The 23,357-nt window shown below is 37.7% G+C and overlaps 3 protein-coding genes across 3 annotated transcripts; 2 read left to right on the top strand and 1 right to left on the bottom strand.

Moving 5' to 3' along the window:
• Positions 1-958: 958 nt before the first annotated feature.
• Positions 959-5,930, top strand: LOC122275117 (sugar transport protein 13). Its single transcript, XM_043084073.1, has 5 exons — positions 959-1,236; positions 2,123-2,445; positions 3,521-3,645; positions 4,528-4,819; positions 4,923-5,930. The coding sequence occupies exons 1-5, from the start codon at positions 1,101-1,103 to the stop codon at positions 5,628-5,630; spliced, it is 1,584 nt and encodes a 527-aa protein (XP_042940007.1). The 5' UTR covers positions 959-1,100; the 3' UTR covers positions 5,631-5,930.
• Positions 5,931-6,086: 156 nt separating this feature from the next.
• LOC122275125 (mavicyanin-like) lies at positions 6,087-8,872 on the top strand. The gene is made up of 2 exons (XM_043084086.1): positions 6,087-6,971; positions 8,275-8,872. Exons 1-2 carry the CDS (start codon positions 6,803-6,805, stop codon positions 8,652-8,654), a joined length of 549 nt encoding a protein of 182 aa, XP_042940020.1. The 5' UTR covers positions 6,087-6,802; the 3' UTR covers positions 8,655-8,872.
• A 972-nt stretch (positions 8,873-9,844) lies between these two features.
• On the bottom strand, positions 9,845-23,121 carry LOC122275106 (chloride channel protein CLC-d-like). Its single transcript, XM_043084062.1, has 23 exons — positions 22,590-23,121; positions 22,426-22,498; positions 21,481-21,702; positions 21,353-21,399; positions 21,184-21,282; positions 18,627-18,701; positions 18,229-18,317; positions 17,581-17,721; positions 17,430-17,500; positions 17,273-17,352; positions 16,998-17,147; positions 16,342-16,401; positions 16,172-16,246; positions 13,590-13,741; positions 12,830-12,965; positions 12,631-12,759; positions 11,871-11,948; positions 11,724-11,779; positions 11,534-11,620; positions 11,295-11,451; positions 11,111-11,212; positions 10,955-11,001; positions 9,845-10,229 (listed from the first exon to the last, which is right to left on the bottom strand). The coding sequence occupies exons 1-23, from the start codon at positions 22,764-22,766 to the stop codon at positions 10,133-10,135; spliced, it is 2,400 nt and encodes a 799-aa protein (XP_042939996.1). The 5' UTR covers positions 22,767-23,121; the 3' UTR covers positions 9,845-10,132.
• Between the last annotated feature and the right edge of the window lie 236 nt (positions 23,122-23,357).

Raw genomic sequence — 23,357 nt, 5'->3', positions numbered from 1 at the left:
GCAGCAGCCAGATCATTATAAATAAACAAGCGTGTGATTATATATGGACCAGAATTAAAGCAAGCTGCACATGATGTTATTGTACGTGCATTCACATTATTAATTTCTTCAGCTATATACGTAATTAATATTGTAACTACATGCTAGTCAGAGGGGACGGGTTGACATTTATCTTAATTTCTCGATTGTTTCCATTTTCGCTTAAAATATTTATCCAATAACTAGTTCTCGAATAATTTTATTATATTCTTGTGTTATGTTTATCCCTACCTTATCAAATATCCTCACCATACCAATTAAGTCTTGATCAAGAGCAAAAACTGTCTTCTTCCACACACACATCAAAAACTATATATATATATATACAGCTACGGTACTCGACTGATCATCATGTACACGTAGCTAGGTCAAATAAGTCCTAGGCTGTATCATTAATATATTCTTGCATACAAGCTTCCTTTACCTGAAATAGAAAATTATAATTAATTATCCAGTTTTTAAAATCATTATCCTTCTATCCAAAAAAATCCAGATAATTTTATAGCAGACCTTATCCACATATTACCCATCAAATTAATTAAATGAATTGTTTCCTACCGCCTAGGTTTCTCTTTTTCACGTGTTTTTTATTTATTTATTATTTTTTGGGTTTTAACCAGATTATTTTCATCCTACTAGTAACTTTTTTAAAAAAAAATTCTACTTTATTTGCTTTATATCAAAGTCACCAAATTGTCTAAATTCATGAGAGAGAGAGAGAAAATATCTTAAAATTGAAGTTGTAACGGGTTGACTAGCTATAGCCAGCCATCAGGTATGAACGTACACCGGCCATAGAAATAGACACGTGGAAAGATCCGGAGGTGGTGCCCACTAATCGACATGAAGCGTCGTGGATTTCAACCTCGTGCGCTGGAGACCACCCTCCCCCATCGCCTATATAAACAACTCTCTCCCCTCCCTAACAACCATTATCCAGAAGTTCCTGCTTCTTCTTCTTCTGTTACCTGTGCACGCACACATCAATTTACCAGGCGATTTTGGGTAAGCTTACTTTCGGATATCAGAGAGCTTTTGATATACATAGCCAGCTAGCAATCATGCCAGGGGGAGGATTCTCAGGTCCGCCCGGCGGAGGCACCGAGTTCGAGGCGAAGATCACGCCCATCGTCATCATTTCCTGTATTATGGCCGCTACCGGAGGCCTCATGTTTGGTTACGATGTTGGTGTTTCCGGTGAGTACCTACATCTTTCAGATCTTCAACTGTCGCTTCGTCTCTCTCACACACACTCAACACGGTGCATATGTATATGATACTAGATCTATCGACTTAAGCTTTTTGAGAGATTAAAGTTCATTCACAGATATCTTTTGGGTTTAAATTTATTTCTTCGCTTCCGAGAGAAAAGGTAAATTAAATTGTTTTGTCGGTGTCTCCAAAAGGCAATTAGAAACGACTGTACTTCTGAATTTTCATGATCAGGTCCGTACAGTACCTGATATTTCTGGTTGTAGAACTCACTAAGCTTTCGTTCAGTCGCTTCTTATAAATAAGCTTCTTTTTATTTATTTTATTTTTTAAAAAGGAAGGTTCCTCCGATCTCATTCCACCCATCATCCATTTTTTTTACCTCGTGCATGCTCTCACACCGGCCTCCATCCTCCTTGCCGAATATAAACAAATCCTCTGCCGCCTTTTCCCTGAAAATAAAAAACCTTTTTTCTTGAAAATGAAACGAGAGAAGGGTACTTTAGGCCGTGCTTGGTCTTATTCCTTTCCGCCATCATCAAGCCCCGACGTTGACGTGCGTCACGTGAAGTAGTTTGGTTTTCCAGCAGATCATGAGCTTGATGTCTAATAGAATCTGCCGCTGGCTGTATCCGAATCTATGTGCCTAATTTTCTATCATTGGCAAAATTATATATTTCTAGTTTCTACCCTTCCATTATTATGTTACAACAAAGAGTAACGCAGAAAGTGAAAAAAGAAACTCCCACTTTGCTGATTTTTCTTTAAAAAAAAAAAAAAACAATTTCGAGACATTATTTAATATTTATGATCACTCATTATTATTATTAAAATTCATTAATTAATTTTCTGTTAAATTCAATCGATGTAGGTGGTGTTACGTCCATGCCCGGCTTCTTGAAAAAATTTTTCCCGGTGGTTTATCGAAAGACACTGGATCCAGATATCAACAGCAATTACTGCAAATACGATAACCAAGGCCTTCAGCTGTTCACATCATCGCTGTACCTGGCCGGTTTAACCTCGACCTTCTTCGCGTCCTACACAACCAGAAGGCTTGGCCGAAGGCTAACCATGTTGATTGCTGGGGTTTTCTTCATTATTGGGACCGTCTTTAACGCTGCGGCTCAAGACCTTGCCATGCTCATTATTGGTAGGATTATGCTTGGCTGTGGAGTTGGTTTTGCTAATCAGGTAGTTCCTTTTGTTACTTTATCATTTATTTTTTCTTTACAATAATGTTGAAATTTTAACCATTTATATTTTATACCTCTTTAATTTTGCAAATCTATGATACAGTAATTTGCTAGTTTTATTGATTTAAATATGGGATTATTTAAATCTCCAATCGTTTTCTTTTATCAAATATGTACACCCCTAAAAGAATCTCAAAGAATACATAATACTAAATATTAAAGAAAGAAAAGGGGGCCCGGGGCTTTGATATTTGCTTGCTTTGTTTTTTAAACACGTCATAGTCACCCACCATTGTTTTCAACCTTCTCCCGTTCCCCTCTCTGTGGACACACACACATAAATTGTACCGTATGAACGGACTGTTAGGTGTGACAGAGACATATTGTATCTTTTCTAGCTTGGCTTAAGAAACATCTATGATAAAAGATAAAAATTCCTAGAAGTCATCCAGGGAAAGTCGATCGACTGAAAAACCCATCAATTTCTTTGTATCGTACCTTATGCTTTCGATATAAAATTTTCTTTCGAATGGTCCTTGGGATCTTTATATGTGCTATAATATGATATTGGATCCCTTTTTCTTCCAACGTACTTTCTTGTCTTTGCTTCTGTGTGGGGTGCATTTTCGAATAGTTTATCTCGTCCTTTTATCATTATTTGGACCTCAATTTCATTTCAACGATCATATATGTGTATGGGGGACGCTGTAGCTGGGGTATGTAGAAATATGCGCTCAAGCTACATGTGATCCCAACAGGACTCTGTACAGAACAAATAAAAATTAAAAAAAAAAGGGAAAAAATCCCAAGTTGATTCTTTGAGGAATCGGCCGCGTCTCGTGTTTAATAAAATAATTGATTTGGGTGGTGCGATGTCACCATAAAAAAATGATAAATTTCGAAACATGCAGTCCATGCACATAATCAATTATTGGGTCCAAGTTGTGATTTTCTTCTTTAATGTATAAAATTTTTGTTACGAGCTTCAAAATTCATTATTTATATGAATGTTTCTAAATATGTTGGTAAATTTCTTACGAACCTGCAATATTTTCAATGAATGACACGTACAGGCAGTGCCATTGTTCCTTTCGGAGATAGCACCCACAAGGATACGTGGAGGTTTGAATATTTTGTTTCAACTTAACGTCACCATTGGCATTCTCTTTGCCAACCTCGTCAATTACGGCACGGCTAAGTAAGTTCATTTCTTCTCTTCAATTTCTATTCCTCGGAAGAAAACGAGAACAAAGAAAAAAACTACATATGTAGTCATCTGGCCCCCAAGTTTAATTCTACATCGTACAATGACTAGAAATTTTGTGTTATTAATTTCCAGTAAAAGAAACGATTCCAGGACATTAATTAATTAATATATACTTTGTTTAATGATATTGGCTGCCATGTATTCAAATTAGGTGGGCACAATGGTACAGGTGCCCATACACAGAATATCATTCAGCTAGCAGTTCAAATGTTAGAAAAAACAAACAACTTTTATGTTCAAATCTTGAGGCGATTTTGACTTGTCTTGCTTGTCATGCATGCTAGCTGCTAGATCTCCAAACAGTCACCCCCAAAGTCAATATATAGACATGAGTGGGATACGTGTTTGTTTTGAATCCTCAGGATGATCGATTTGTATAGTACTGGGCAATTGCTGGTAACGTCTTGAAAATCTTAGCAGCCCCTAGTGGTATAAATATACTTGACTTATCAAAGTAGAGCAGAAATTGAGAAATTGAATATAACTCCATAAAGTTGGATAAGAACTTATAAATATATATATATATATATATTTATATATATTCTGCTATATGTGCTAAACCTACGTGGCGATATATTAATAGAGGATAACGGTTTTAATGATATTGAGGGAAAAAAGTTTACTTTGACCGTGATTCCATCCACCTCCTTGTTTTAGAAGATTAATCTGCATCTGCAAAATTTGTGGACAATAAATGAAATAATTTGCCTTTTTTTTTTTTTTTTTCAGACAACAGTAGTAATTTCTAACGTAAGTGCTGGCTTTGCTTTATTGCTAACCAGTATTGATTTTTTGCCATGCTACTACGTGCAGAATCGACGGGGGATGGGGTTGGAGGATATCGTTGGGTTTGGCTGGAATTCCTGCTGGTCTACTAACCTTGGGGGCTCTTCTTGTCGTGGATACTCCTAACAGTCTAATTGAGCGTGGTCGCTTGGACGAAGGAAAAGCTGTGCTTAGAAAGATTCGGGGCACTGACAATATTGAGCCTGAGTTCTTGGAGCTTGTCGAGGCAAGTCGTGTGGCTAAAGAAGTGAAGCACCCCTTCAGGAATCTCCTTAAGCGGAGGAATAGGCCCCAACTTGTCATTGCAGTAGCTTTACAGGTCAGCATCTTTCATATGTTCTATACACGTACGTGTGTACTCCCATAAATTAGACTAATTTATCCTGATGTTCTCTGATCATTTGAATTGAATGTTTGGACAGATCTTCCAACAATTCACTGGCATCAACGCAATCATGTTTTATGCTCCAGTCCTATTCAACACCCTGGGATTTGGCAGTGATGCTGCCCTCTACTCGGCTGTCATAACAGGAGCTGTTAATGTTCTCTCCACTCTTGTATCCGTCTACTCAGTGGACAAAGTTGGCCGTCGCATGCTCTTGTTAGAGGCTGGTGTTCAGATGTTCCTGTCCCAAGTGGTGATAGCAATCATTCTAGGAATTAAGGTTAAGGATCACTCTGATGACCTCGAAAAAGGTATTGCAGTCCTCGTGGTTATCCTGATTTGCACTTTTGTATCGGCTTTTGCATGGTCTTGGGGACCTCTAGGGTGGCTGATCCCAAGTGAGACATTTCCACTGGAGACTCGCTCTGCAGGGCAGAGTGTGACTGTCTGTGTCAACTTGCTTTTCACTTTTGTCATAGCACAGGCCTTCCTCTCAATGCTCTGCCATTTCAAGTATGGCATCTTCTTGTTCTTCTCCGGCTGGGTTCTTATCATGTCATTCTTCGTGCTGTTTCTTCTCCCGGAGACAAAGAATATCCCCATTGAAGAGATGACTGAGAGAGTGTGGAAGAGGCACTGGTTTTGGAAGAGATTTATGGATTACCATGAAGATGGAGGAGCTATTACTAATGGTGACAAAAAAATTGGTCATGATAATGGATTTGATCCTTCTTCTCAGCTGTAAACAACACTGAAGTGTACTTGGAATTACTTGGGAAACTTGCCATGCAAGAACATCGACTCTGGATACTAAATAGGCAGAAAGTTATTACCAGTGTGAAGGTTCATTAGTTTCTTTATTTATTTTGATGTCTTTATGCTTATAGTTTTGGGTTCATTGGGAAGGCCATGATTGAAGATGCTTTAAGAGAGTGTTTATATCTTTGTTGTATAGCACCCCAGGCGTGCGAATTCTAATTAATTACCACTGAACGTGGTGAATTATTGGCCAACAACTCATATATAAACAAAAATTTTAATGTAACCTTGTTTTGTTGCATCATTGAAAGAACCTTGTACTACCAAACTTCTTTTCGATTATCTTTTTCTTTTATGAGTTGCAGCTCATGTTCTTTTCACGGCCTCTTACTCACGTTATATGATATGATAAGATATCATAGCCTTCTTTTTTCTTATGGGGTTGAGTGAGAGAACTCATGCCATCTCTAAATATCCCTCACCAGAGAGGAGAGGGGAGGACAAATATCATCATGCCAAACAAACATATTTATATGGTTCAAATACATTACTATGCCTTGAGGAGCAAGCGTATGAATCTATACCAAATCGAAATTAATGAGTATATAAATTGAAAATTTGTGTACAGATTAGTCTATACTTCTCCCTTGTACAAAGCAATAAGAAGATCCCAACCAAAATGAAATTATTGGGGGTAGGCAATGTCATGATGGTTCTCAAATTCTATTGAAGACAAATCCGCACCCCACCACACCAATACCCCCCAAAACATTCTTTCCTTTCAAGTCCCTCAAACATGGCCTTCAAAGTGAAGGCAACAACCAATGCCATAGTTCCGATCATCGATGCTTCATTTCGATCATTTTTTAATGTAGGTGATTAGTTAAATTCATTATGACGAACACATTATTAGGCCCTTAAATGAAATTTAATTTCATAATTAAGGAGTATTTTTCTCTAAATTTAGTTTGAGGGTGCTTCTTGTTAATTTAAAAATAACAGTAAGGACCAAACGCACTTTTCTGAAGCTCCAACCGCCACTTCAAAAGCTATGCAAGTCCAAAAGATTTATAAAGAGGTCCTACACAGACAGCCTCTCCAATTCTCACAACCCATCCAAAAACAAACATATTTGGTTCCTTCCAGCTTCCACAGGCCATGTCTTTGCTAGAGAGAGCTGTAGTTGTGCTCATGGTGATGGCTGTGCTGCATTTTTCCGATGCAGCTGTGCACAAGGTTGGGGACTCTGCAGGTTGGACCACCATTGGTAATGTGGACTACAAGCAGTGGGCTGCTGCTAAGACCTTTCGAGTTGGTGACATTATCAGTAAGATTTGTTCATAATCAAATTTTTTACTTCATTTTCATTTTGGGTACTCTGTACTTCGTGAGTATTGCGTTTTGCTTCTGTGATCGTAATTCCCCTTTACTTGGAAGCTCATTTAATTCTAATTATGTGAAAGTCATCCTCTAATTTGTGGATCTACTCTCTGTCTCTCCGTTGACGAGAGAGAGAGTAGACCCATGAGATTTCTCCCTACTTCCTGATTCTTCTCAAATGGGATCTGTGAAATTCTGTCTTGCTCTGCAATTGTTCTATGGGGGCAGCAGATTCAAGTGTAAAAATAGCAACTTGCTTCTATGAATAAATAGATAAAAATAGGCAATTAATGTAACCCAAGAAGCAAAAGAATTGCCTCTCTGTTTTGTTTGGGCTTTTAAGGGCTACAGTCTTTTATCGCCAAATAGGTGCCCCCAGCCATTTCCTTGAATATAAATAATAAATATAAATAGGGTAGGCATTGTCTGTCAACAACTCCTTTCCTTTGTCTGTGCTAATGGAGGAAAGTAGCATATGCTATTGAGTGCATTATGATTGACACCATTCAAACACCCAAGTGGCTATACGCGATAAAAATAAACTTTCCGTACGTGGAGGTTTCATGATTTGGTCGGCCATGCTGTATGGTGGTTTGGGCCCCCATATGCACTCACTCTTTTCCATCAACTCATGCGCGCTTTCATGATAACTGCTTTCACTTTGAAATTCAATGCATATTTGGCAGGTACCATAACCACCTTGTGCATTTGGTACAAAGAACGAAGATATATAAACGAGATATTAGAACAATTTCATCCTATTCTTATAATTTTTTTAAAATTTTAACTAGATTTTACACTTTTTATAATTTTCTCGTAAATTTTACTCATTTTTAAAAAATTTCGTATATCTTATTTCATATTATTTTTCTATTCTATTAAAATAATATTTTATTATTATTTCTACTATTTTATTTCTACATCTTTAACTATTTCATATATAATATATATAAAATAATTTAAGATATGAACAGAAACTCTCCAAATATATGGAGTCACTGTTCACATCCTAAACTTTTTTCTTAAAATGAAGAACTAGATGGAGTATCTATTTGGAAAAAACTCCAAATGTAAATCCTATAATTTAGAGAAAATAATGCTTTAGAGAACTAGATGAAAATGCTACTAGAAAAAGCTAGCTTTCGTTTTTGCTAAAAGCTAAATTTTTGGCATTGTCAAAGAAATCGTGAGCTAGTGACTATTTAAATGTAGTGGTGTTTCTCTTATTTGTATGGTTGATGTTATGACAGTTTTCAAGTACAACGCCCAATTTCACAACGTGATGCGAGTAACGCATGCAATGTACAGGACGTGCAATGTTTCAACTCCTTTGGACACCTTTACCACCGGAAACGACTCAATTACTATCACCAGTAAAGGTCACCACTTCTTCTTCTGTGGCGTCCCAGGTCATTGCCAAGCTGGCCAGAAGGTTGACATTAATGTTATGCCTCACAATCATTTGACTGCTCCAACTCCATTTGCATCAGTATCTCCTCTAGCCCCTGCCATCGGCGTGCCCGTTCCTTCTCCCAGCAAGGCTGCTCCATTGAATGTTTTAGAGGGTGGTTTTGATTTGCTTGGGTTGGCTATGGCATTTATTGCTCCTTTTGTTTGTGGATTTGCTTAATCAAGGTTTTTTTTTTTGTGGGATCTGCGGGAATTTCATTGTTTTGAGATTTGTGAGGTAATAATTTAGATTGTGGTAAATGTTGATACTCGTTGATTAAATCATACATAAACACGTGTTACAAATGTCCCATAATTGTAATTCTTGCCTTTCTGGACTAAGACATGACACCAATATCCCTTGTAATATGATGTTATATAGATTCACAAGGTTTTGAAGTATTTAATGGTTCAATAAAGCAAAGGAAATAATACAATTCTACATTACCAACTATCAAGACCCCTTACCATTTCACCATTCACAAACTACAAAGGTCACATAATTCCTACCTACTTCCACCCACGTATTTGGAAGTCTTCGTTATCCACTGTCCATATAAACTGTTTCAATTACCCTGCAATAAGTGGGTGAACAATTTTACTTATTCCGGTTTGTAACACATCATCAAAGAAAGGAACACCAAAAATGCAAGGCCTCTGATTTTTTATTTTTTATTTTTTTAGAAGAAAGAAAAGAAACAAGTGTAGTTTTCGGTACCGTTGTCACCTAATTTGAATTTTAGCCTTATTAAACCATCATGTGTAAAGGGGGAGGGTCATTAGTTATGCATTTTTAATAATGAAATGATGTAATTCTGAGGATCACGAATGAGAATGCACCATACCTTGCAAACACATCTCAACCGTAGGAAACACTTGACGGTATATTCACATTGAGATGAAGTGGAAGGTTTAAGCACTGATCTGCATGTTCCTATTCTTTTTCAGCTGTCTACTTTGCTTGCATAGTACTCATCCGGAATTATCGTAAGAGAATGAGTGAAATTTTTTATCGTTTTATTCACATTTCTAAGTTTTAATCCACAAGCATAAGATCCCTTAGACTTCTCAAAGAGGCTATAAGTCCAAGTTGATTGATGGGCAAGGAGGAGAACAACCTAGCAACCCATGAAAAGAACCCACGATCTTCCTTTTAACCCCTCCCTCCCTCTCTAGTTCCACCGTAGCGTAGATATGTTATTTAAATCTTGCAAAGAGCTTGCTCAACTAAGGTGTAGTGTGATAGTGAGATGAGACAGACAAATTTAAATGAAAATTAAATAAAATATTATTTTTTAATATTATTATTGTTTTGGTATTTGAAAATGTTGAATTATTTGTTATATTTTATGTAAAAATTTGAAAAAGTTATAATGATACAAGATGAAACCGTTTATTTACTAAAACTAAGCTAATATGCCATGTCATCATCCTTCTCGGTTGTATATGATACAAAATTCAGATAGGTGTGATCCATTAATCCCCCACGTTTCATATGGAAGATTAGAATAATCAATTAACAATTCTAGACCTACATGCTTGATGATATATTTGTAAAAGACAAAATGGGAGATCTCAGGGATATACACAGAATAATAATAATAATAATAATTGGAGTCGGCAAAAAGAATTGTAATCCAGGACGGCTGGACGGCAACGTCAGCTGGGTGTACGAGCTTGGACCAGAAGACCACTGAGAAGCGGTCTTTCTGCATCCCAACTCCTTGTGGACACATTTCTATCACCTTGCCGAATTCTGCATTCAGATAATCATCCACAGGATTAAAAATATAAAAATAAATGACTGACAGATTGATGTTCCATCAAAAAAAGATTTATCCCAGCTATGGACCAGTAAAGCATGATAGCAAAATATAATTTTGACATGCACAAGATCTCAAGATCCTCCCTAATGTATTATTTTGCTTTAAACAAACCAGCAGCTTCACTTCCATTGAAATACACCACTCTAAAATCTGAAGCATTGAATATCAAAAGGTTTTAAAAAGCAATTCCCCATCTCTTCCAATCCATTTCTTTAGTAAACCGTATCTTCCTTTAAGATGAAATTCACTGAACCACCAAAAATACAAACTGAATCCAGGGATGGAACAACAAAAATAAATAAATAAACGTATCTCAGGCATGCTAATCAGAGACCTCAAGGCACATCACTACGTTCGTCTAAAGCTCATCGCTGTAAGCCCCTGATACTTTGAAATCATGGATAAATGCTTCAATGATGCTATTTAATACAAGCATTTCAAAGACTGGTTAATGGTTATCTTATCAAACAACTTCCATGAAATAAAAATACAAAATTTTAAAATACAATCGGTCCTGTAAAATCCAAAACCGAAATGCATTTTCACTAGCCATATGCAGGTTTTTTTTTTTTTTTTTTTTTTTTTTTTTTTCAGATTCTCCAACGCATAAATAGTAATGTTGGTATATCTGACATGAGTAAAGCATCATAGAGACCTTACACTAGTCGATTGGAGCTCCACTGTATCCGATTCCTCGTTATCCTGCCATGGAAATCATCAAAGATCAGTTCTATTGGCATCCACATATATCAATTATTACAGATCCTATCATACTGGAGAAGATAAAAAAGTTCTAACACGGTAGCAATACCTCAATCAACAAATCCTTTCGGGTAATCAGACCAATCACACGAGATGGACGCGGTACAACAAATATATGTCTCAAACCTAGTTGGCGGAAAAGATTATATACCTGCACAATTAAGAAGACGCAACTCTTAGCTTATACAATTAGAAATAGACATAATAGCACATGTGCAGGATAGAATCATCACCTTCGTCAGAGACATATCTTCAGGCACAATGTATGGAGATGGATTCAAAAATGGGGCAAGATCTATGTACATTTCCAAGTCATCTGGACTAAGCTGTATATCATGTATAGACATTCCTTTACTGGAAGCAGGTTTGACAAATTCACTAGGAGTATGCCTGGAGTTTGGAGGAACCATCAAAATCTTACAGAGAGTGAAGAAAAGGCAAGACTTGACTGTGGTATGAAACCTCCAATTACCTGATAGGCCTCGATCCAGGTCTCGGATCACAGGGCAATGGACTGTGCTGGAAATCTACCTTAGACTGCAGAAGTACTAGCAAATGACTGCATCACGAACCAAATACTACTGAAGTTATTTTGTTTTCAACAAAATTTGAAAAAAATGATATCCTATATACAGAAAGAAAACAAACTCAATATGAGAAACCTGCGAAGCACAAGTCCAATGACAAGTGTTTCCCCAGTTCTTGTATGATCAATCACCTGTGTCGGTCAAGTATGATAAAATTATTGAGAAATGGGCCAAAACATTGTTAAGAAAGGGAAAAGAGAGCAAAGTAGAAGATAATCTTACAGGAAAACCGTTATGACTGTTGCTCCGTAAAATAGAAACTACATCTGCAACCTTAACAACACGAGGGAAGGAGACCACCTTCAAAGGTAGGAAATAAAGAACTAAGTGAGTTCATTAGGGCATACACAACACAAGGAATATAATAGAAATATCAAGACAGGTATGCAATGAACATTTCAATCATGAAGTCCACCTTTGATTTGGCAAGAAAATGGACATCATTTGACATTAAAGTTTCTGCCTCATACTGCTTGGGCCGAAGACCAGGGAAGTTTAGGAGAGATAGGGAGACCCAGCAGCTGCCGGTCAGGGTGGGGATAAGCTTGCTCCTTCACAAGCTTCCCCCCACCACTTCAAAAAATAAAAAAATAAAAATCTGATCCTGTAGTAGCTTTAGTTTTTTGGGTTTAGAAGTTCCCAAGTTTTCCTTTTCATTGTGGGGAGAAATCATTTGACCCCTTCACCAAAATCATCCTGGTTTCGTCCACACTTTTCTATTTTAACGAAACAATCATATTACACAAATAAGACCACTTTTCTTTCTTTTCAAATTAATTGAAAGGCAGCAGGGTTTTCTAGCCTCAGTCAAATCAAGTGGGCCATAACCATTAGGTTTTGCATGCCTTATTGCAGGTATGCATCTTCAAGTCTTATTGGGCCAAGATATATTAGTTCTAGATATCTAAACACTAGTCACATGATACATCCTGTTTAAAAGCCATTGTATGTAAGAAAACTGAAGCATTAAAGTGTAATTCACCCTTTGTCCAGAAGTGTCCTTTGCAGTCATTTTTCGCATTTGGTACTTAGGTTTCGATTCCAGTAATGGAATGCCCCTGAGTCGTGCTTGTTCTTCGTATAGACCTTCATTAAAAGCATCACCAACAGCCTGCAGTGGAAAAAGTATAAGTATTTTCACAGAGAAATTATTAGTAAAATGATGAGTATTAAAATACTACCTTTGAAATAAGAAGAACGAGCATGATAAGGGGTAAAAGTTTCAAGTTATTTGTTATCTCGACCATAATGACGCATAGAGAAACCGTCATCCGCATTGACCCTCCAAGAAAAGAAGCAGCTCCCAGTAAAGCATATCTAGAAAGTCCACCAAGAATTACACAAAGCACATCAGAAACGAAGAGGGACCAGGCATGTAGCAAATCGTATAATATTATAGTAACCACCATTCTTACAGATAGAAAGATATGAAAAAGAAGACACCTAATTATGCATCAGATAGAAATGACGAGACCAAAAAATTATACTCTTTCTAGCTAATTGTTGGTAGGACTCAAGTTCATTATGCGTAAATAAGGAAACCTATTCACAGGACAGTTATCTATACCTAAAACTAGTATATTCAGAAGTGAATAGGAGTTCTTTTCATAATATGTTTAACACAAGAAAGAAAAATGTTGGTCAGACCCCCACATGCTGATACAAGACAGGTAAAATTTTTTATGGTTCCCAACCAACAACATAGGCATGGTACAACACAATTAAAATTGGAAATATTATTTTTTGGCACAGAAAATAATAAGTATATGGGTGGTGTACAATGAGTAACTCCCAAGTTATGAGCTAAGATTACATGACACAAGGAAATCCAGCAAAGAATTCTAGAGCAATTGCAAAGCAAAAAATTCTAAGGCTCAAATAGCAATGAAATATGAATCTGATCCAAAAAATTCACATGAAAGAAACAACCATATTACTCACGTTCCCTCTTCAATGTTGGGCTTCTTGTAAAAGTTAACAACAAACATGCCGACTAGACGCCCATATGTTGATCCTATCATTATTCCAGGTACAAATTGACCAGCTGGAACAGCAGTACCAAATGTCACCACAGCTAAGGCATAAAACATAACCTGCAATACATTAAAAGAAACTCAAAACTGAAATTGTACGAAAATATAACTCTAGCAGAAAAACAGCAATAATATTTTGTGCATCATGAGAAATTAGAAAGTGAATTCCAATGTTATTGGAAGTCCCAGTTCAACTGCCTTGTGGAAAGTGCCCAGGCACCGTGTGATAATTTATAGGAAAACATATGATTTTCTAATCTCTTTTCAGTCAAGTTTCAAGTCGTGGGTTTCCTTTCTCATGTGGCTTTCTTTCTTGGGGTAGCATGTGGTAATGTGAGCCCTTTTCGTGGCAATACTCATTGCACACTATCTGGATATGAGCATGCACAGATACGATATGGGTTTGAACTAAATTTTCTTGTCTGGTAGGTCAGCCAAAACGGTACTTCTAGTTTATAAAAACGAGGATTGGGGTGAAAACAGCTTTGGGTTTCAAATTTTCAACATTAGGATTTCATAACCATAAGAAACTGAGGAATCAACAGTATCTTTAGATGAGAATAAGTATGAAACATAGTTACTCGAAACATGATACCATAAAGTAAGAAAGTGAAAATACGATAGTGCATCAGCAGTATGCTTGTCCAAAATAAGGGTCGTAGTGGTATAGGGCTGGTGGCTACGGTGGAAGCAGTGTTACAGGCGGAGAGAAACTTGGAATTCACAAAACACTTGCGCGAAGGTAATAGAGACTTCGTGGCTCAACGAGGCTCCAATGTACATGGTAGATAACTGACTGTTACTGAATATGGTGGAGGAGGCAGGAGGAGTGATCTAGTCATTCCGGAAGGGTATGAAAGGCTATGTTGGGAGAAATTTTCTGTCATGTAGAGCTGCTGCTATGTATTTATCCATTCCTAATAATGGGTCAAGGCGGGAAAGCAAGGAGAAGACATCCAGTCATTAGAACATTAATTTGGAGGTGAAACAAATAGACCCAAGCACAACCGTGGTGGCGAGATGATTGTATGTGGCAGCTCTAAAGACGTGTCACACTTTGGCTACTCAATTTGATTCCAGAGGCAAGAAGGGGAACTGTAAAAGTGGCCTGGAGACTATGCAGACCATGCAAGGTCAGAACCAGCAGCAGGAGTCTGACTATGACAATATGGCTAAAAGAGAGATGCTCTGTACATTAAAGGAGATGAAAAACCAACTTGTCGAGTTGGAGGCAGCAGTTGCTTTTTCATCTACGAAAATAGACTTGCTTTCAGCTGGAGGTAACATGGTTGTAAGGCCCAATAAGAGGGTGTCCAAGATAGGCTCAAATCCGTTAAAATCTTATAAAGGAAAACAGAAAGTCGGGTTCAGCCCAGTCCCTATAACCAGATCTAGATGAGTGTGGAGGGTCAAACGGAAAATAAGGTCATTCAAAGTGGGTTCTGTGCCGAGTATCGGCATAGAGACAGCCGAAATGGAATGCCCTCCACCACGGGTTAGCGTTCTCCCCGAAGAAACGATGGCACCCTCACTGGAGTTGAGTGTAACACTAAGGCTTGAGGGAGATGTTAGGTTTGCAAAAGTGGCACATAATGGATCGCCGAGGGGTGACACATCTCCAATTCTCTCCGACGAAACGATGGCACCCACGTCGGAGGTGAAGGCAATTTGTGGGTTTGCCACCAACCTAGAACCTCCAATGGTACCAAGGCCTCACCACTCATGACAGAGAGAACCAATTTGTCGGTATCTCTTCAGGCATCTTGTGACAGTAATAAGGGTGTTGTTGAGGAGGTACGACATTTGAATGTCAGGGATGGTGTAGAGGAAATTTTGGGCTTGTTGTTGGTGCCTTGCAAGGAGGAATGTTTAGGGCCTAGTGTATAGTTAGGAGCTAAGCCTAGGGAAGATGTTGTCCCCTTGATATCTCTTCCTCCGTTAGCTAGTTCATCATCGGATTGGGTTTCACAAAAGGTTAACAAAATACAGCAGTGTGGGGATTACATGTGGAGGATTTGACGACCAAGTCACTCACTACTCACTGCTATTGAGGCAGGTCACTTACTTGAAACAAAATCAAGATTTAAGAAGAGCAAGGAGTTGAAGCGTCTTACTTAGGCAATCAACTACAATGCCAAGGGAGGTAGTTTAAGTCGAGGAAGGGCAGGATTGTAGGAAGGGGTGTAGTATTAGTTTCGGGTGTAGTACGTAAAATGTAGCTTCTAAGGGAGTTTCGGGTGGTGTCTTAGTTTTGTTGAAACAAGGGGTTGGGGTAGTTACAGTGATTTGCTTTGCTGTAGGGAGGAGCTTTTTGTCCTGATCGGGCTTGGTGTATATTGGATGGACTTACTAGTCATTAGGGGTACTCTATTATGGGATAGCTGTTCTCTCTTGTATGCAACCAATGTACTTGGTTATGCCTATTGATATTAATAAATTTTTACTTATAAAAAAAGACCACACAATAAGTAAAAAGAATAAATGCATTACCAAAAAGGTCAATAAACTTTGGGCACTGAACTCATGAACGGTTTTTGCACTGAAAAGATTCCTAATGGCATCATCCTGCCCAACAAATAATTTATAGAATTAGAAACCAAAGAGAAACCATGGGAATGTAGTATGCAAAGCCAAAAAGGAAGAATTTTCAGAAATAATACCTGAGAATTAAAGAAAATAGTAGCAAGGTCGTTGTATTCCTTTTCCTTACTGCAGTAAAACTGAAAATGACATATAAAAAGATAAGGATTCGCTAGAACTTTTTTTTTCTTTGATAGGTAAAATAATGTTCTGTTGCATAAGAATTTGCTAAAACTATACCAAGATTCCACAACATATATCAGAACTGTAAAATTTAAAATAAAAACAGAAAGAGAAGAAAAAGGTTGATATTCAAGACTTTTTTGTAATCAATATAGAAGAACTTAATTAATGAGAAAAGTGGGCATAGCCCAAGATATTCAAAACTTCTGAAAAGAACTTCACATAAAACAAAAAAATTTCTTCATCTAATATGAAAAATTTGGTCAGAGGGGAAAATATGGGTAAGGCGAAACATTTGTACACATTGAGTCAACAACTTCACAGTCGGGTTTTTTAAGGTCCAAATTTCAGGTTAAACTTAATATATGACTGACAATAATAGTTCGTACTTAAAAAAGAAAAAGTCACATGCAACTTCAGGTTGAAATGGAGTTTATGCTGGGCTTGTGATAGAATTTTCCAAATGGAAATTAAATGCTGGAAAATAATGCAATTATAACCAACACCTCAAAACTAATCCAAAAGGATGGCAACAAAGAGTATCAGATCTTACATTTACGTAATTCCCATACATTCCAGGAGGCCTTGGGCATTCTATACCGGAATCAGGATCTGCTTCAGGGCATGTACTACATTTTCTTAGAAGTGGTAACCCAAAGGAAATGAATGAGGTTATCAGGGAGACAAGGCACGCTTCAATTATCTGTAAGGATTTGTATTTTTGAGGGAGATGAAGGGTACAACTCAAGTTTAGATAACTGTACATCATTTGAAGAACATATAGATATAGAGCATTCAGTTTCCATAACTGTTACCCAAAAAGCCTACCTTGACTCGGTTCCCTCTCTTGTGTAAATGATTTCGGCGCCAATAAGATATATAAAGAGTAAGCTGATTAAACAATGCTCCTATAAAGAAGAAAAAAACATTAAACCAAAAATTTAAAGAAAAAAATCTGAGGTATAAGGCAGGGTGCAAAACTTACCCAACAGACCTCCGATAACTCCGATAACTGCCATTGGAAGCAACTCCTCGAAAGAGTAGTCCTCTTGACCACTGGGAATAGGATTGGTCAGAAAATGAGCAAAACCTCGAGACAGATATGAACATAGAAAAGTTGAAGTATAGATACTAACTCTGATGTGTCCCATATTATGAAGCCACCAGAGCCAAAATGTCCACAATTTCCATTCTTACACCACCCCATTGCAGTACGCACCACAACAGCCACAATAGCAGAAGTAAAAAAGACACGCCACATAAGTTGACTCCTCCACCTTCAATTGTATTATGCAAGTCAATTTAAAAGTTCGCATAGAAAAATGGGTAAACTGGACCACTTCTAGAATGAAATATGTAAGTGCATGAACAGAAGCGCATCCCAAGGAAACCAATGCAGGTGCATGATCTTGAACCATACTTTTTGATGACAAGGAATCCCAGAGACTGTGCAAAAGCAACATGCCTTTAACTCGGTTAAGCCCCAACCCGTGTAATGCGTCCCCATCAAATGGATCAAGTAAATTGTTGGCTTTTTCCAATGGGATGTGGCCCCTAAAAATTGTTAGCACCTGGGGCTCGAACCTTAGACCTGGAGGGAGCACACCACCAAGACTAAAGCTCTTATCACTTGAGCCAAATCCTAGGAGTTTTTGAACCATACTAAAACAGATTTGTCAAGACATATATATGTGAGAAAGGGAGAGAAAGGCACCCTTTTACCCGCCCACAAATCCACTCATGCCAACATTAGTTACATAAATTAAGCACAAAAATTTTCTTACCAAGATGTAACCTCTTCCAATGCAAATAATACACCACCAACCGGAGCCCTAAAAGCAGCAGCGACTCCAGCTGCACACCCACATGTCACCTTTTGAAAACATTAGATAAACGTAAAATGAGCAAAATTTTGAGAACAGAGCAGAAAATCATGTCCAATATTTTTTGTATAAAAGATTACAGAGTCTGGAAAAAACATTGTTAAGTTGCACCCACAACAAGTGAACAAACCAAAAGATGCTATCTCCTACCCTTTGCATAAGAACAGAAATAAAATCTTGTTATACACATCAACACCAACAATGCAAAAAATTCATATGATGTGGAGACTCGAGTGCAAGACGAGACAACTAGCATGGATGTCTTAGACTAATGGATTAAAAGGCTTTAAGTCACTTACAAGATCACGGCGATCACGATCACTCTTGAAAACTTGCAACCATCTAGAACTCAGATGATATTTGGTGGATCCACCCTGAATTACACAACATAAAAAGTAAATTTTAGTTTGTAAAGAAAACAGTAGGCTGCTGTAACATATGATTTTAAAAACACGGTAGAAGGTTAGATTTGTTGTTCTTTTAACCCAGCCGGCACCTTTGATTATTAGGATTATCCATAGAAATTTCAACAAAAGAAGTCCAAAGAGTTTCCAAAGTAAATTCCACCACAAAAGTATTCTAATGTAAATTTTTTTAATCACAACCCAAGTATATAGGAAGTATACAAGAAAGACACATTTCTAGAATGAGAAAAAGATACAAGAAAATCATGGAAGTTTTTCCCATTAAAGTCTATAGAAGCAGTCCAATGGAAAAAGGTATTGATAAAAGAAAGCTTTAAACTTTCCCCACGTCCATCTGCATTCCTCAAAGATTCCATTGCTCCTTTTGAGCTGCCACCTAACCCTTTCCAAGAAAAAAAAAAAAAAAACAAATGCACAATTCCTCAAGGCATGACCTAAGCCAATCCAACCTAACTGAAGAAGTCACTCCACAGTGCACCTACAATCTCACAATGAAATAAAAGATGATAACTGGACTCTGCACTCTTACATTTGCAGCAACAATCAATCACAACGATGTGTCTGTTCCTTAAATTGTCCATGGCGAAAATCTTTCCTAGAGAGGTTGTCCACGCAAAGAACGCAGCTCTCAAAGGAACCTTTCCCAGCCAAATACTCTTCCAAGGAAATAGGTTACTTTTTTTTTTATAGGTAATCAAGAAGTTTTATTCATGGTATAATAGGCATCACCAAGTACACAAGACGTATACATGAGTAATACCTAACTACGATTTACAGCTGAAATGGAAACTCATGACCATTTAGCCCTTTAAAATCCATCGCCCCCGCCCAAAGGAACAAAGTTTTAAAAAAGAAAGTTTTTGACCCATCCATTGTCCTCTTGTGATCTTCAAAGCTTCTATCATTTCTATCCCTCTAAATACACCAACACATACATTTAGGGGTCATCTTCCAGATTGTGCCACTTGTGAATTACCTTGGAGACCACTCCAACTTGCTAAGTCGCCAGCCCTCTAGGCATGACCCATGTTAAGCCCACTCCCACAAAAAGGTCTTCCCCATTCTTCAAAGCTTATATTAACGTGAGGAAAAAATACATTATAAAAAAAATAATAATATTGAACATCCCACTTTTGGAAGGAGCCACAAGAGTCTTGTTTTCGCCTCTTATATTTTGCTGAGAAATATTGCTAGAAATCTCCACGTTGTCTGTCATATAAGCATCCTTGGCATGAGTAACATTCTGCACATCTATGGCGAATTCTTTGAGGACCCTATTACCACACCACATATCGTGCTAGAACTTGATCCTAGATCTATCTCCCACCTCAAATTTGATATGATTAGAAAATTTCCCCCAACCTTTCCTCATATTCTTCCAAAAATATTCTAATATAAGTTGTTTCCATTTATCCATATTCCTAACCATAACTGTTAAGGACCAGCAACACAGCTTGAACAGTTTAAGTATACCAAAAGCCAATCTTACATAGCAGATAGTGATGAACTTCAGAGAACTATACACAACATGTGGTTGTAAAACTGATGTTTTTTGTTTACAACAATTTATTAAAGCAAATAAGTATTGGAGTCCAGATTTTTAAAAGCACACATTATAAAACAAACCTAGACTAGTGTTGGCAAAGCCATGGTCAAGTAACAATAATGGTAAAGACAACCCAATCACCTGAATAACATTCTGGCACCACTCAAGTCAGCCAGATTATCCATGTCAAAGAAAAGGACCATCCACTCAGATAAATAAGGACCGAACTTACATATTTGACCTCCCTTAATTCAGAATCAAGCTGTTGCAACAAAATTAGTAGTGGGATATGAACTTGAAACTCATAAGGGAGAACAAAAATGAAAAATTGAAAATAAAAAATGGGTCTAGGCTAATATATTTAGCTTCCTAGGGAAGCAATAGTCCAGCACATGGTGCCTTATTTCCAACCGTGTGGTGTTGGCATCAGAAAGTCCACAATGCCCCCAAGAGAAGAAAATCAAGAGCCATGTATTTTATCTGATGTTATAATAACCATAAGTTGCAGGTTAGAAATATTTCAGTTGTCTTCTTGTAGTAGGGCCCTCAAGCACATAATTTTCAAATGAAGTTATTGCCATGTAACCAATGTGTTTTCACTTCGCATTTATAATCTTTATTTTATTTAGGCCATAGAAACCTTATTCTTCACATTAAAAGGGACTGGTGGAGGGAGGGGAGAAGACACTGAAGAATTTATTTATTTTCTTATTGGTAAGACACTAGCAGCTATAAGTCTTGCACTGACAAAGTCACCCTTCACCCCATTCCTACAGGATGAGAAAGTGCAATTTGAGCGAAGCTCATCTGCACAAAGGAAATTTGAAAAGAAAACTGCTCTGCCTGGGTAAAATATATAGTTAATTCTCAGAAATATGTGCTTACTTGTCCGAGCAAAGAAGCAATACAAGCACCAGTATGAACAAGAGGACCTTCTTTGCCTAGAGCTAGACCACCTCCCACTGATCCAATGCTTCCAAATATCTATAAATCACAATCAAAAACATTTATGAAGTGAAACTTTAAAAATTGAGAATGTCAAGATAGACCATACCTTCCCAATCAAGGTTCTGAAGAGAAGAACGCCATGAATATCAACTCCTGCACAGTAGAATGACACTTGTTAACATATATGACACCAAGACAGCTGACGCATGAGTAGATCTCAAAGGTGCAGCTTACCATTCAAATATCCTTTGATTTCAGGAATTCCAGATCCAGCTGCGGCTGGGGCAAACTGTGTTATGATATACACAGAGGACAAAACTAAAACTAAGTTGATTAATACATATACGATAAACCCAGCCACATATGATTTTTGTATTATAGAGAAAGTCAATGCAAACTTCCAGCCGGCAAAGTTCTCAACAGAAAGATTAATAAAAACTGCAGCTAATCCGGTACCTGGAACAATAAAAAAGGAATTAAGATAAATAGCCAAACAACATATATGATGAACACCAAAGATATGAACATATGTCCCCTAAAGTGAATGTAAAAACATAATAGTAAAGAGTAATAATACCCTTCATTAAAAATAGAGTTGTAAAAAAGGTTGAAATTACTGAACTTATACATTAGCCTTTGATATCCTCACAATAATCTAAAGCCAAAAAGATAACTCAAAATTGAAACAAACTGCATAAATTTCACTCTGCACTCGCATCTATAAATGCCAAAAGGGGAAAAACCTATCTGCTTCCATCTTTGTAGTGCAAATTTAGATACCCATTATATCATTAGCTGAATGAGCAAATGCAAGTACCTGGAAATTTATTCGGAAAATAGAGTTGAAAATTTGAAAAAAATATCCAAAATCTTATCAGAACCAATGAAAGTCTGGAATAAACTGGACCAATGTACAGACGTACTGTGTGTGAAGTGCTTCGGTTATAGCATACTAAAAATTGGAATCAAAACACGCACATTTTCATTCAAAGTATATTTGGTCCTTAATCTCCATAATTAAAGTATCTATAAAAATCCATTTCCAACGATGAGATAATTCACCAACAATTACGACGTGAAAATAAATAGATCAATTGTTGGAGCTCGATCCTAGTCCAAATTAATCTAATTAAGACAAATATTAACTCGTAAATATAACGAGAAACTTATTACGCTCACCGATTCCAATGAGCAAAGCAAAGAACCACTTCACCACCACATAATATCCAACAAAAAGCTTCCCTCTCTGCTCCTATATATCTCAAAGCACACAAATTGAACTCAGAATCCAACTCGGGAAAAAGGAATTGACCACAATGTTTGAACTAACTCAGAAACCCGACCTGCTCTTCCCAATAGGCGTGATTCTCAACGACTTCGTACTCGAGGCTCTCGACCCCACTCCCATCGCTCTTACGCAAGTGCCCTGTATCCTCGTGGTCGCCTTCCTCGGCGTTCGGGAGCCGCGACCACACCATCTTCGCGGTCTCGAATCCATTTTGCAGATGATTAGAGAGCATGATTGACCAGTGCCGGTGCGTATCAAATTATAAACCCTAAGTTCACAAACCTAACATATCCCTTGGAGTCCAATTCCCAAAGTCTTCTTCGAGAATTGAATTCCGTTGCGGCTTTCGAAGCTGAGTCTCCGAGAAGCGAAGAGAAGCAGATCAAAGATTGAAGGATCGTTTACTCCAAAAATACAATGAGAAGACTTGGGAAATTGCTTAGAGTAGAGAAAAGAGGATTGAGCAGTGGCGTTGGACCCCGACGACTCTCTCTCTCTCTCTCTCCGTCTCCCCCTGTATTCGTCTGTTGAAGTCTTGCCATTTGAACATTTTTTTTGCAACATGAAGTAGGGGGAGGGGGCGTGCCACGGACTTACTCGAGTACATCGATGCTTACTGTATAATCTCTCATCCTCCTGAATCCTGATAGGGCTCTATGTGTACAGCTGTCAATGAGGCAGCGCAAAAACGTAAATTCGCTGCTGACTCGCTGAGTACGATGTCGTGGGCCACTTTTGTCTGGGAACTTGAGGAATGTCGCTGTAGGCGATAATTGCTCAGGTTGGGAATGTCGTTTGGACCCCACCGTACTTTTAGGTATTA

Source organism: Carya illinoinensis, chromosome 1 (assembly GCF_018687715.1).
Source record: "Carya illinoinensis cultivar Pawnee chromosome 1, C.illinoinensisPawnee_v1, whole genome shotgun sequence".
NCBI lineage: Eukaryota > Viridiplantae > Streptophyta > Magnoliopsida > Fagales > Juglandaceae > Carya > Carya illinoinensis.
This window is presented reverse-complemented; position numbering and strand designations above follow the sequence as displayed.

Coding starts and splice junctions, on each gene's coding strand:
- LOC122275117 (XM_043084073.1), top strand. CDS start 1,101: ATGCCAGGGGGAGGATTCTCAGGTCCGCCCGGCGGAGGCACCGAGTTC. Junction 1,237..2,122: donor TTACGATGTTGGTGTTTCCG/GTGAGTACCTAC, acceptor CAATCGATGTAG/GTGGTGTTACGTCCATGCCC. Junction 3,646..4,527: donor GTCAATTACGGCACGGCTAA/GTAAGTTCATTT, acceptor TACTACGTGCAG/AATCGACGGGGGATGGGGTT.
- LOC122275106 (XM_043084062.1), bottom strand. CDS start 22,766: ATGCTCTCTAATCATCTGCAAAATGGATTCGAGACCGCGAAGATGGTG. Junction 17,353..17,429: donor AGTTATCGGAGGTCTGTTGG/GTAAGTTTTGCA, acceptor TCTTCTTTATAG/GAGCATTGTTTAATCAGCTT. Junction 12,760..12,829: donor TCGTTCTTCTTATTTCAAAG/GTAGTATTTTAA, acceptor TTTCCACTGCAG/GCTGTTGGTGATGCTTTTAA.
- LOC122275125 (XM_043084086.1), top strand. CDS start 6,803: ATGTCTTTGCTAGAGAGAGCTGTAGTTGTGCTCATGGTGATGGCTGTG. Junction 6,972..8,274: donor TCGAGTTGGTGACATTATCA/GTAAGATTTGTT, acceptor ATGTTATGACAG/TTTTCAAGTACAACGCCCAA.